This window comes from Coregonus lavaretus (genome assembly GCF_964263955.1).
Source record: "Coregonus lavaretus genome assembly, chromosome: 13".
NCBI lineage: Eukaryota > Metazoa > Chordata > Actinopteri > Salmoniformes > Salmonidae > Coregonus > Coregonus lavaretus.
The window spans coordinates 36,856,272-36,868,653 of record NC_140000.1 but is presented as its reverse complement, the minus strand read 5'-3'; the positions used below and the strand labels follow the sequence as shown (position 1 = coordinate 36,868,653).

General features: G+C 51.8%; 1 protein-coding gene across 1 annotated transcript; it reads left to right on the top strand.

Moving 5' to 3' along the window:
* Window positions 1–200: 200 nt before the first annotated feature.
* On the top strand, window positions 201–12,162 carry LOC311140027 (UPF0606 protein KIAA1549-like; the record flags this gene model as incomplete). The annotated part of the gene is made up of 20 exons (XM_084174997.1): window positions 201–941; window positions 1,074–1,629; window positions 1,895–1,980; window positions 2,223–2,391; window positions 3,252–3,382; window positions 3,572–3,758; window positions 6,776–6,835; window positions 6,982–7,136; window positions 7,272–7,449; window positions 7,695–7,879; window positions 8,113–8,318; window positions 8,402–8,541; window positions 9,508–9,704; window positions 9,798–10,042; window positions 10,365–10,512; window positions 10,692–10,994; window positions 11,180–11,232; window positions 11,321–11,451; window positions 11,598–11,752; window positions 11,935–12,162. The coding sequence occupies 20 exons, from the start codon at window positions 201–203 to the stop codon at window positions 12,160–12,162; spliced, it is 4,254 nt and encodes a 1,417-aa protein (XP_084031123.1).
* Between the last annotated feature and the right edge of the window lie 220 nt (window positions 12,163–12,382).

Sequence of the window (12,382 nt, the reverse complement as noted above, 5' to 3'; positions counted from 1 at the left end):
AGGTCTCTCAGCCACCAGCAGGGATTCTGCTCAGCCTGCTGTGTTCATACATTAATTTTAACCACGCACACATGTACACGGCCCTGCGAAAGACTAGTGTCCTGTCCAGGGGGCTCCTGCACTATGGGCCATTCTGGCCCGGACAGTCACGTGTTGTGACTGCAGTTTATCTCTCCACAGGGGGTGTTGACTCCAACGGAATGACAGCAGCACGGTCCTCATCACGGTCGCCATCGTCATCGTCACCCTCTTCCAGATGGCCAGGCGCCAGCCCACCCAAAGACACTGGTCACCCTGGTAACACTGACACTGCCTCAGTGGACGATGAAGCTCAGGGCATACACCTCCTCCTGAGACCCCCGGACCTGCTGTCTCCCAGCCACCCCCCTCCTTTGCCCCCCCACAGCCAGCCCACCCTCACCCCTCCCCCGCCCTGGGAGCACGCCCCATCCCTAGAGGAGGCCTGGGGGTCCGGAGACTACCTGGAGACGCTCTCCTTCATGGGCCCAGAGGGGGAAGAACTGGCCCTGGCCACACCCTTACCCAGCCACACCTACGATCCTGACGACGGGGCATCCTACGACACCTCCTTCCCCTCCCGCCCAACCCTCCCCCTGTCCTCCAACAACCTCCTCCCCTCTACGTCCCCCACCTCCCCCTTCCGGGAGGGCCTCCCCTTCACCCACCCTGCCCAGCCTGAGGGATACCCTCCCTGGGATGAAGAAGACTATGACCTGGGGGACATGTTTCCTCTGGAGCCCACGGAGCTGCTGCTGCCGGATATGAACAGTCTGGAGTACTACACCAATCTGCTGGCCAGAGAGAGAGACGAGGAGAGGACCAGGGAGAGGGAACGGGAGAGGGAACGGGAGAGGGAACGGGAGAGAGAGAGGGAGAGAGAGAGGGAGAGAGAACTGGAGAGAGAACTGGAGAGAGAACTGGCAAGAGAAAGGGAGAGAGAAAGGGAGAGGGAAAGAGAGAGAGAGATGGAGAGAGATAGGGAAAGAGAGAGCGCTAGGGAGAGAGATGGAGAAAGAGACAGAGATAGAGAAATTGTCATCCCACCCCCAAAGACCACCCCCAAACTCGGCATCACACCCACCGCTACCACAAAAACACCCACCCACACACACACTCAGCCCCCATCCCTGTCCCCCTCCCCTAGCACAGGGCCCCCTCCAGCCCGGGACCACAAGCACCCCCCTGTCCCCTCAGCGGGTCCCACTCCTCCCCTGACCCTCTCACCCACTCTGTGGGACGGTCAGGGTACCCCCACCCCTGGAGTTAGACCCACCTCCAGAGTACCCCCTCAGCCTCCTGTTCCGCGGCCCAGAGTCCCCCCAGCTACCCCGGGCAGACACCCACCACTGCCCCCCTCTAACACCACCAGCCTGGCTCGCCCCCCCATGCTGCGACCTCCAGGGAGGGACCCCATAAAACCACCACCACCACCACCTGTGACCGAGGTCCCCAGCAACCGACCGACGACCACTACCAAGGCAACCACTGTTACCACGACAACCCCTGGCACCCTGGCGAGCATCACCCGGACTCCCCCAGCCCAGGCCCCTCCGGGACGCCAGTACCTGTGTAACGTCACCAAGCCTGACATGTACCTGGTCAGAGTGGGTAAGACAACACCAGTAGAACTCATAGTAGACTAGAGATGGAGGCACATATGAGAGGCAATTGTATGTCAATACTGTAGATGAGGATGCATTGCACTGTGCTGTACTGCTCTGGCCTGTCAATGTGTTGTGCTGGGATCTCATGGTCACCTGTTTTAAAGGGAGCACATCCCTTGGTTAAGGAATAGCTTAGGAGTGTGTTTTCAGGGAATGAGTTGTCAATGGTTGAATGCAGGTTTTTTTAGGTTAACCCTGTCTCTTCCTAGTCCTGCCTAAGTCTGGCTCCACTGTGGGCTTTGGCCAGGTCAGGGACATCTTGAAGAGGGAGTTCAACCGCTCAGTGGAGCTGCAGGTAGGCTATCTATCAATACTCACTGGAGAAGCTTTGGGGAAAGAGCATGTTTGGAGCAATGAGTTGCATTGCAGGAATGTGCAAGTTTGCCCTTCACAAATGTCTTGAAAGCCAAACATGCCTGCGTTTCCCTCACCCCCTCTCCTCCTCACTCTCCCTCTGCTCTCTTCTCCCTCCCTCCCTCCCAACCCCCCCCCCCCCCCCCCCCTCTCTCTCTCTCTCTCTCTCCCTTCCTCCGCCAGTTCCTGAGAACTCCGTCTAGCTTTGCGTTCCGTGCTGTGGCGGGACCTCTGATCTTCACCGCCATGTCTGTCATCAACGCTCTGCGCCAATCAACACGAAGCTCCTCCTCCTTCCCCACTGTCTCAGCCCTCTATGGCATACCTGATCACAAGTACCAGATACACTCTGGTAGGAACCTGTCTCTCTCTCTCTCCCTGTATGTGTGGTGTGTTAGTGATGTGCAGTTCGCAAACAAGTTTTTCTTTTTGAACTACTCTTTTTACTGACTTGAGTGTCATGATTTGTTTTTCGGAGAAACTCGTTCATTTTAGTCGTTCATTTGACCTGCTGGTCGCAATGAGTCCTATAGCAGGATTAATACACTGTCCTCCGGCTCAGAGGCTCCAGAGACGTGGTCCGACCAACAGCTGTCTGTCATATATGCGCACATGGAAATAGATCATGTTCCAGGCAGCATAGAGAAGAAAAATACATGTTTAGAACTGATCATTTATCTCATGAATTAATTGATTTTTGAATGTTGTGATGACACGGCTTTGTAGAACCAAAACATGCTCAACAAACTTGAGAACGAATTGTTTGGGGGACTGCAGTTTGAACGATATTGTGCTTATCACCCTCGTGGCAGTCAAGCAATGCATTCTGCCAAGAGTCGTTCACAATCTAGTTTGGTTGCAGCCACAACTAGACCTTGTTTCAATTTATCAAGAAATAATAATATTTGTGTGCCTAGCATATATGTACATTGTTTAAATCAAACTTTTACAAGTCTGTCACAAATGGCAGCTCAAATAAGCCCCCTATGGTGAACGACGTGAACGAGAGGATTGTAGAATCATGACTTGAGTTTTCAGTTCATCGTACGGAGGTAGGGGGTCCTTCCTTCATGCTCTGGGCATTACTGACTCAAATGAACTAAATTAGTCAAAATATTAGAGTCGAACTTCCCTGTGTGTTTGTTTTAGTGCTGCATTGGACAACGTGTGTGTACTGTCAGTGTGATGATCTATAATGTGTGTGTTTTTCAGTGCTGCAGTTTGTGCCCAGTCACGTGGATGTGCGTGTGTGTAACTTCAGTGAGCGAGTGGAGAGAGGACTGCTGATGGCCTTCACAGAGACACGCAGACGCACACATGAAGTTGGCAACGTTACTGTACAGGTAAGAGTCGTAGCCGTGAAAGTGTGTGTACTAGCCATTCACTTGGGTAGGTTCAGCAGAGCTGAGGAAAGGGATTCAGATCAATCAAAAAGTTAGTCAATCTGTAACACGTGTGTGTGTGTGTGTTTACTTGTATATGTGTGTGTGTGTGTGTTTACGTGTGCGTGTGTTGTGTGTGTTCACCTCCAGCTTCTGAACATCACCATGGGTCAGGCCAAGCCACAGGGTGACCAGAAGATTCCGGTGGACATCACGTTTGCGGTGCGTGACGGGCGGGGCTACCTGTTGGGGTCAGAGGTCAGCGGTCACCTGAGACACCTCAGCACGGTGGAGTTCAGCTTCTACCTGGGCTTCCCCACGCTGCAGATCGCTGAACGTAAGTCACACACACCACACACACACTCATCTACCCCTCACTGACACCCCACATCTATACACCAGCTACTATCCCACACACACACGCACACCAGCACACACACACACACACACACACGCATGTGCACACACACACTTATACACTCTCACACCTGGGTGCCGTTTGTAGCATCCTAACCATAATTATACATATACTGTACTCGCACACATACCTATACTAAGGAAGTCTCGAGGTTTTGCTCGCCTGAGGTAGAGTATCTTATGATAAGCTGTAGACCACACTATTTACCAAGAGAGTTTTCATCTATAGTTTTCATAGCTGTCTATTTACCACCACAAACCAATGCTGGCATTAAGATTGCACTGAATGAGTTGTACAAGGCCATAAATCAACAGGAAAACGCTCATCCAGATGCAGCGCTCCTAGTGGCCGGGGACTTTAATGCAGGGAAACTTAAATCCGTTCTACCTAATTTCTACCAGCATGTTAAATGTGCAACCAGAGGAAAAAAAACTCTAGACCACCTTTACTCCACACACAGAGACGCATACAAAGCTCTCCCTCGCCCTCCATTTGGCAAATCTGACCATAACTCTATCCTCCTGATTCCTGCTTATAAGCAAAAACTAAAGCAGGAAGCACCAGTGACTCGGTTAATAAAAAAGTGGTCAGATGACGCAGATGCTAAGCTACAGGACTGTTTTGCTAGCACAGACTGGAACATGTTCCGGGATTCTTCAGACAGCATTGAGGAGTACACCACATCAGTCACTGGCTTCATCAATAAGTGCATCGATGATGTCGTCCCCACAGTGACCGTACGTACATACCCCAACCAGAAGCCATGGATTACAGGAAACATCCGCACTGAGCTAAAGGGTAGAGCTGCCGCTTTCAAGGAACGGGACTCTAACCCGGACGCTTATAAGAAATCCCGCTATGACCTCCGACGAACCATCAAACAGGCAAAGAGTCAATACAGGACTAAGATTGAATCGTACTACACTGGCTCTGACGCTCGTCGGATGTGGCAGGGCTTGAAAACTATTACAGACTACAAAGGGAAGCACAGCCGCGAGCTGCCCAGTGACACAAGCCTACCAGACGAGCTAAACCACTTCTATGCTCGCTTCGAGGCAAGCAACACTGAAGCATGCATGAGAGCACCAGCTGTTCCGGATGACTATGAGATCACGCTCTCCGTAGCCGATGTGAGTAAGACTTTTAAGCAGGTCAACATTCACAAGGCCGCAGGGCCAGACGGATTACCAGGACGTGTACTCCGAGCATGTGCTGACCAACTGGCAAGTGTCTTCACTGACATTTTCAACATGTCCCTGACTGAGTCTGTAATACCAACATGTTTCAAGCAGACCACCATAGTCCCCGTGCCCAAGGACTCTAAGATAACCTGCCTAAATGACTACCGACCCGTAGCACTGACGTCTGTAGCCATGAAGTGCTTTGAAAGGCTGGTCATGGCTCACATCAACAGCATTATCCCAGAAACCCTAGACCCACTCCAATTTGCATACCGCCCCAACAGATCCACAGATGATGCAATCTCTATTGCACTCCACACTGCCCTTTCCCACCTGGACAAGAGGAACACCTACGTGAGAATGCTATTCATTGACTACAGCTCAGCATTCAACACCATACTGCCCTCTAAGCTCATCACTAAGCTAAGGATCCTGGGACTAAACACCTCCCTCTGCAACTGGATCCTGGACTTCCTGACGGGCCGCCCCCAGGTGGTAAGGGTAGGTAACAACACATCTGCCACACTGATCCTCAACACGGGGGCCCCTCAGGGGTGCGTGCTCAGTCCCCTCCTGTACTATCTGTTCACCCATGACTGCATGGCCAGGCACGACTCCAACACCATCATTAAGTTTGCCGACGACACAACAGTGGTAGGCCTGATCACCGACAACGATGAGACAGCCTATAGGGAGGAGGTCAGAGACCTGGCCGTGTGGTGCCAGGACAACAACCTCTCCCTCAACGTGACCAAGACAAAGGAGATGATTGTGGACTACAGGAAAAAAAAGAGGACTGAGCACGCCCCATTCTCATCGACGGGGCTGTAGTGGAACAGGTTGAGAGCTTCAAGTTCCTTGGTGTCCACATCACCAACGAACTATCATGGTCCAAACACACCAAGACAGTCGTGAAGAGGGCACGACAAAGCCTATTCCCCCTCAGGAGACTGAAAAGATTTGGCATGGGTCCTCAGATCCTCAAAAAATTCTACAGCTGCACCATCGAGAGCATCCTGACTGGTTGCATCACCGCCTGGTATGGCAACTGCTTGGCCTCTGACCGCAAGGCACTACAGAGGGTAGTGCGTACGGCCCAGTACATCACTGGGGCCAAGCTTCCTGCCATCCAGGACCTCTATACCAGGCGGTGTCAGAGGAAGGCCCTCAAAATTGTCAAAGACTCCAGCCACCCTAGTCATAGACTGTTCTCTCTGCTACCGCACGGCAAGCGGTACCGGAGTGCCAAGTCTAGGTCCAAAAGACTTCTCAACAGCTTCTACCCCCAAGCCATAAGACTCCTGAACAGCTAATCATGGCTACCCGGACTATTTGTACTGCCCCCCCACCCCATCCTTTTTACGCTGCTGCTACTCTGTTAATTATTTATGCATAGTCACTTTAACTCTACCCACATGTACATATTACCTCAACTACCTCAACTAGCCGGTGCCCCCGCACATTGACTCTGCAACGGTACCCCCCTGTATATATAGCCTCCCTACTGTCACTTTATTTTACTTTTTTATCTTTTTTTTCTCAACACTTTTTTTGTTGTTGTTTTATTTTTAATAAAAATAAATGCACTGTTGGTTAAGGGCTGTAAGTAAGCATTTCACTGTAATGTCTGCACCTGTTGAATTCGGCGCATGTGACCAATAAAATTTGATTTGATTTGATAAATGCGTTACTTGCCCCACAGACATCAGTGTGTAATCTGACCTAATCTTATCTAACCTGTGTTTGTCTCCCCAGCCTTCCACTACCCCGAGCTGAACGTTTCTCACCATCTACGCTCCTCCTGGGTCCGCACAGGTACCAATTTGAGCTTTGGGATTTTCAGACTTAGGCTCAATATTGAGAGAATGACCGTGCTAGAGCAGCATGCACGTGTTTATATGTTGCAGTCATGATTGGCGTACATAAGCAGTGCATTAGTGTTGCGTGTGTGTGTATTGCAGTGTTACTGGGTGTCCAGGAGCAGACGGTGACTGAGCGGAGCTTCAAGGCTCGTCTGGAGCGCCGTCTAGCCCTGCTGCTGGAGGAGGGGCTAGGGGAGGGGACTAAACGACCCCGCTGGAAGAGATCCACCGCCGTGGGTAACAACAGCTTACAGGTACACACACACTTACACACTCACACACACTATGGGTGCTGTTTGTAGCATCCTGACCACATATACATGCTGTACTCACTCACACACTACACACACACACACACACTCGCTCTGATTCCATGGTGTTGTCTCCAGGTGGTGCGTGTGTCGAGACTGGCAGGTTCAGGGCATTCTCTGGAAGTAGTGTATTTCGTGGAGGGACCAGGGGGAGAGAGAGTTCCTGCTGATACCACCGCTGCCACCCTCAACCGCCTGGAGCTGCAACGGGCTGCCATCGTACTGGGGCACCGCGTCCAGAGACCCCTTGCCCAACGTGAGTCTGTGTATGAGTCTGTGTGTGTCTGTGCGTAAGTGTGTGTTCGCGCACAAGCGCATGGCCGCGTGTGCACTTGTGTATGTGGGATTTCGATAAGTAGTACTTATGTTATTCAGTGAATTGCAATGTAAGCCCATGTAGGTTGGCTGCACTCATTTCCTAATGTACAGTAGTATATTGCGTAAATAAAAGTGTAAGCTGATTGTATATGTACATATTGTATATGTATTTGTCTTCTGTAGCTGTGGAGACCCTCACAGTGCCCCCGTCTGAGACTCAGAGCAGCAGTGTCTGGCTGATTGTGGGGGTGGTGGTGCCTGTCCTGCTGGCTATCTTCATCATCATCATCCTCTACTGGAAACTGTGCGGCTCGGAGAAGCTGGAGTTCCAGCCTGACGCCATCAACACCATCCAACAGAGACAGAAGGTCAGGGGTGAAGGGTTAGGGGTAGAGGGCCGACCTCGATGGTTGACTGTGGATTTGTTATCTGACTGGAATTGCATCATAATAAGAATGGCATAAGGCTGTAGTCATGCAGACATAAAGGTCCTGATGTGATTGGATCTCTCTCCTTGCTCCAACCTTTTCTCTCTCATCCCCATCTTTATCTCTCTCTCTCTCTCTCACTTTCTATATCTCCCCTCTCTCTTTTTCTCCAGCTGCAGGCTCCCAGTGTGAAGGGGTTTGACTTTGCCAAACTCCACCTGGGGCAGCACAGTAAGGATGACATCATGGTGATCCAGGAGCCTGGTACCCTCCCTGTGCCCATCAAAGAGGCCTCCCCCTCTGAGGGAGGGGATCTCAACACTCCCAAATCCAAGGGCTCCTCCACCAAGGCTGCCCGCGCTAACCGCCGTAGGGGGAGGTTGGTAACACATGCACTTACAAGGATACATACACACTAATCCACAAACCCACACTAACTTCTGTTTTTCTCTGATTGGCCAGACTGTCCCCGTCAGATGGTGACTCATTAGGTAGCGACCAATCGAGTGGCAGAGAGTCTGCAGAGGAGACCACCAGACATGTGGCCACGCCCCACGAGGGGAAACCGCACCGAAACAAAACACCCAAGAATGGCAAGAGACACACCACTTTCTCTTTACCTGAGGCCTTATTCATAACATTCTGATAGAAATGTACCGTGATAGAACAGACTTGATTCTTTGTCATGTCGATTATAATGAGGAATCGGGTCATCTCTACATGTATACTATTCTATCTACAACGCCCATGCTGAAACACAGAGGAGAATAAGTGGTGGAGGGAGAGGTTGTGTGGATGAGCGAGAGAGTGAGAGTGTGTATATCTTCGTGTGTGTGCATGAATGTGTGTGTGTGTGTGTGTGTGTGCGTGTGTCCCAGAGAGAGCTATGCGCTGAATCAGCAGGAGAACAACTGATTAAAGGAGTTGCATCAAAGAGAAAAACAGAGGGAGAGCAAGAGGGCGAAAGAAACCACAGGAGAGAAAGAGGTAGTGAGAGGGAGCAGGGAAAGAGAGGAGTGCAGGAAAGAATGCAGGATGGAGAGAGAGTGGAGGAGGAGTGGAGAAAAAGCTTGCAATGTGAACATGTCCTAAATTGCTCTCTCTGATCACCAAGTGATAATGCTTCTCGCCCCCTCCCCTCTGTCTCCCTCCTCTCTGTCTCCCTCTCTCTGTCTCCCTCCTCTCTGTCTCCCTCTCTCTGTCTCCCTCCTCTCTGTCTCCCTCCTCTATGTCTCCCTCTCTCTGTCTCCCTCCTCTCTGTCTCCCTCCTCTCTGTCTCCCTCCTCTCTGTCTCCCTCCTCTCTGTCTCCCTCCTCTCTGTCCTCCTCCTCTCTGTCTCCCTCTCTCTGTCTCCCTCTCTCTGTCTCCCTCTCTCTGTCCTTTCTTTTTGTTCTGGCCTGAATCATAGGGAGGAATAAGATGGGTAAGTCCTCCCTTCATGTTGAGTGGTTCAGTAAAGCTGCAGCTTGCCAGAAAGAACACAGTTTAGTGCTACAGTTTTACTATAGTTTAGTGCTACAGTTTTACTCTTTCTCCCTCTCTCCTCCCTTTCCTGTCCCTCTCCCCAGTCCCTCCCACGGGCAGTGGTCCAGATGAGCTGCTCTCCTCTTCCTCCATCTTTGACCATGTGGACCGTCTGTCCCGAGGCTCGTCTGACGGCAGGGGTCGCCAGACCAACAAGGTCCAGTTGATTGCCATGCAGCCCCGGCCAAGCCCACCACAACATTCACACAGCCCCACCATCACAGAGAGGGTCAGCGCAGAGGTGAGAATACACACTCTTACACACACACACACACACACACACACACACACCTTAAAACTCCTTAACATCTTGGTGGTGTGTGTGTTTATCTAGGTGGCTCTGAGACATAAGTCGGAGATCGAGCACCACAGGAACAAGCTGCGTCAGCGGGCTAAGAGGCGGGGCCAGTGTGAGTTCCCCTCTATGGATGACATCCTGGATGCCTTCGGACAGGCGCAGGAGGAGGCTGGGCAGGGAGGGTGTCCCCAGCGCCTCTACAGCTCAGCCCATGACCACATGGACAGCATCATGCACCCCGACCACCCCTCGCCCCCCACCCCAGGGGAATCCAGGAAGAGGTGCGATGGTCATACATTCTCCGACTCTTAGTCTTACCTCATGGTTAAGATCAACTTGTTTCATAAATACATCCTACAAGCATCAGGTTGTTTTCATTCTGTATCAAGATTATCCTTTTCGTTCTTCTGCATATAACTCTAGATAGAAGATATTTGCATCCCTTGTACACGGTTTCACTGTAGATCCCAATGAATAGTCTCGCTGAATATGTGTGACTGATCTGAATTAGTGTCTGTGACTGAATTAGATGGGTGTGTGTGACTCAGTTGTATGAATGTGTCTGTGACTAATCTGTGCCGATGTGTTTCCCTGCCCTGCCAGGGGGAGGCGCTCTCCTCGGGGCCGGCGGAGGCAGCAGGGAAACGGCAGTCTGCCAGACACAGACAGACTGACGGACAGAGACCGCCTGCTCACAGACCACAGCGCCACCTACAGGAAATACCCTGGACTCAACAACGTGGCCTACATGGTGAGACACACATACTATGCGCATACTGTGTGTGTGTGTGTGTGTGTGTGTGTGTGTGTGTGTGTGTGTGTGTGTGTGTGTGTGAAGGTGCGCATAGTATGTGTGTCTCACCATGTAGGCCACACACGCACCATATACACACTCACTCACACTTTTTCCTCCTCTTCTCTCTCCTCCAGTCGGACCCAGACCTACCTCCAGACCACGGCAGCCCCTCCCCTATCGACGAGGTGTTTGACCACGCCCCTCCCCCGCCCCCCTACGTGCCCCCCCAGCCGTCCATCGAGGAGGCGCGGCAGCAGATGCACTCCCTATTGGACGATGCCTTCGCCCTGGTGTCGCCCTCCTCCCAGGGCAGCGTCAGTGTTGGGGTCATGCAGGTCAGCCCCGCCCTGCCAAGCCCCACTCCCTCCCCACAGACACGCCCATCACGCCAGTGGGGCTCCTACCCCGTAGCCCCCACACACAGCCCCTTCTCTGCGGTAAGAGTGTGTGTGTGTTTGTGTGTGTACTTCCAGGGTCTCTTCTATGAAGTATGAATCATACGGTCTCTCTCTACCTCTCACTTTCTCTCTCTCCCTCTTTACTTCTCTGCATCCACATGTTTTCCTCTTTATATCTCACCTTCCCTCTCTCTTTCTATGTTCTCTCCCCTCTTCCTCTACAGAGGTATGGAGAGTTAGGGATGTCTCCCTCGTCAGTACAAGGCCTGTTGCAGAGGTGAGTCCGATACTACTATACTACCCAAGCTGAAGTACATTCAATGAATGTCAGCATTTCTAAAGTCTGGTGTATGTGTGTGTTTCAGGCAGGGCCTGGGTTCGGGGGCCTATGTTACTGCAGAGGAGCAGCAGCTGCAGGAGTCTGTCTACGCCAACAGAGGGCAGGATGAAGAGCCTCCCTCCTCCTCCAGACCTCGGCCTGTTGGGGGGAGCACAGGTAAAGGCGCTGTGTGTGTGATTCAATGTGTGTGTGTGTGTGTGTGTGTGTGTGTGTGTTAATTGGGATTGATATGTGTGTATGGTAAGTGTATAATGTGTGTATCTAATTATTACTTACACATGGTGTGTTGTTTGTGTTCTCAGGTGCTCAGCTGCATCACCTGACGCAGGTGGGTTTGTCGAGCCGGATCAGTGCGTACCCCGGGGTGGGCCGCAGCGTCTCTGGGCCAACAGGCTCCAGCTGGAACCAGCAGCCTTTAGACCAGGACCGCTCCAGACCTGGAGCCAGCAGGGAGAGTGTGAGTCAGACCACATGATGACCAACAGGGGACAGCATGAGACAGTATTGGGCGGGCCACATGTCAGAGATGGAGAGAAACATTTGTTTTCCAGAGGAGTAATTTGATCTCTTTCTCTTTTTCTTGCCTTCTCTCTCATCATATCTCTCTCGCTCTTACCCTGTCTCTATCTCTCTCTCTAGGTGCTGTCGTTCCCTGAGTTCTCCTCCTCCGCTGTGTTTCAAATGCCCAGCTCCTCTCTTGGAGACCATTCTGTCCCACCGATGCTCCTGGCCCCTCCCACTCCAGAGTTCCCCATAGACGAGACCTCCCCCTCAGCCCAGAGCTCCGCCTCCCTCATCAAGGCCATCAGGGAGGAGCTACGACGGCTCGCCCAGAAACAGGTTGCTGTGGCCGGCAGCTACTCCTAAACCAGTGTGAGCCCCTACCCCATAACTGGTCAAAACTACTGACTCTAAACAGGTCCGAACCAGTTTGAACTACTCATCCTAAACAAGTATGGACCGACCGCAACCACTACCCCAAACTAGTATGCAACAGTCAGAACCACTTTCCCTAAACTGGTCTAAAGAGGCTTACACTGCTATTCATAAGCTGGTCTGAACAAGACTGAACCAGACTGCAACAGAT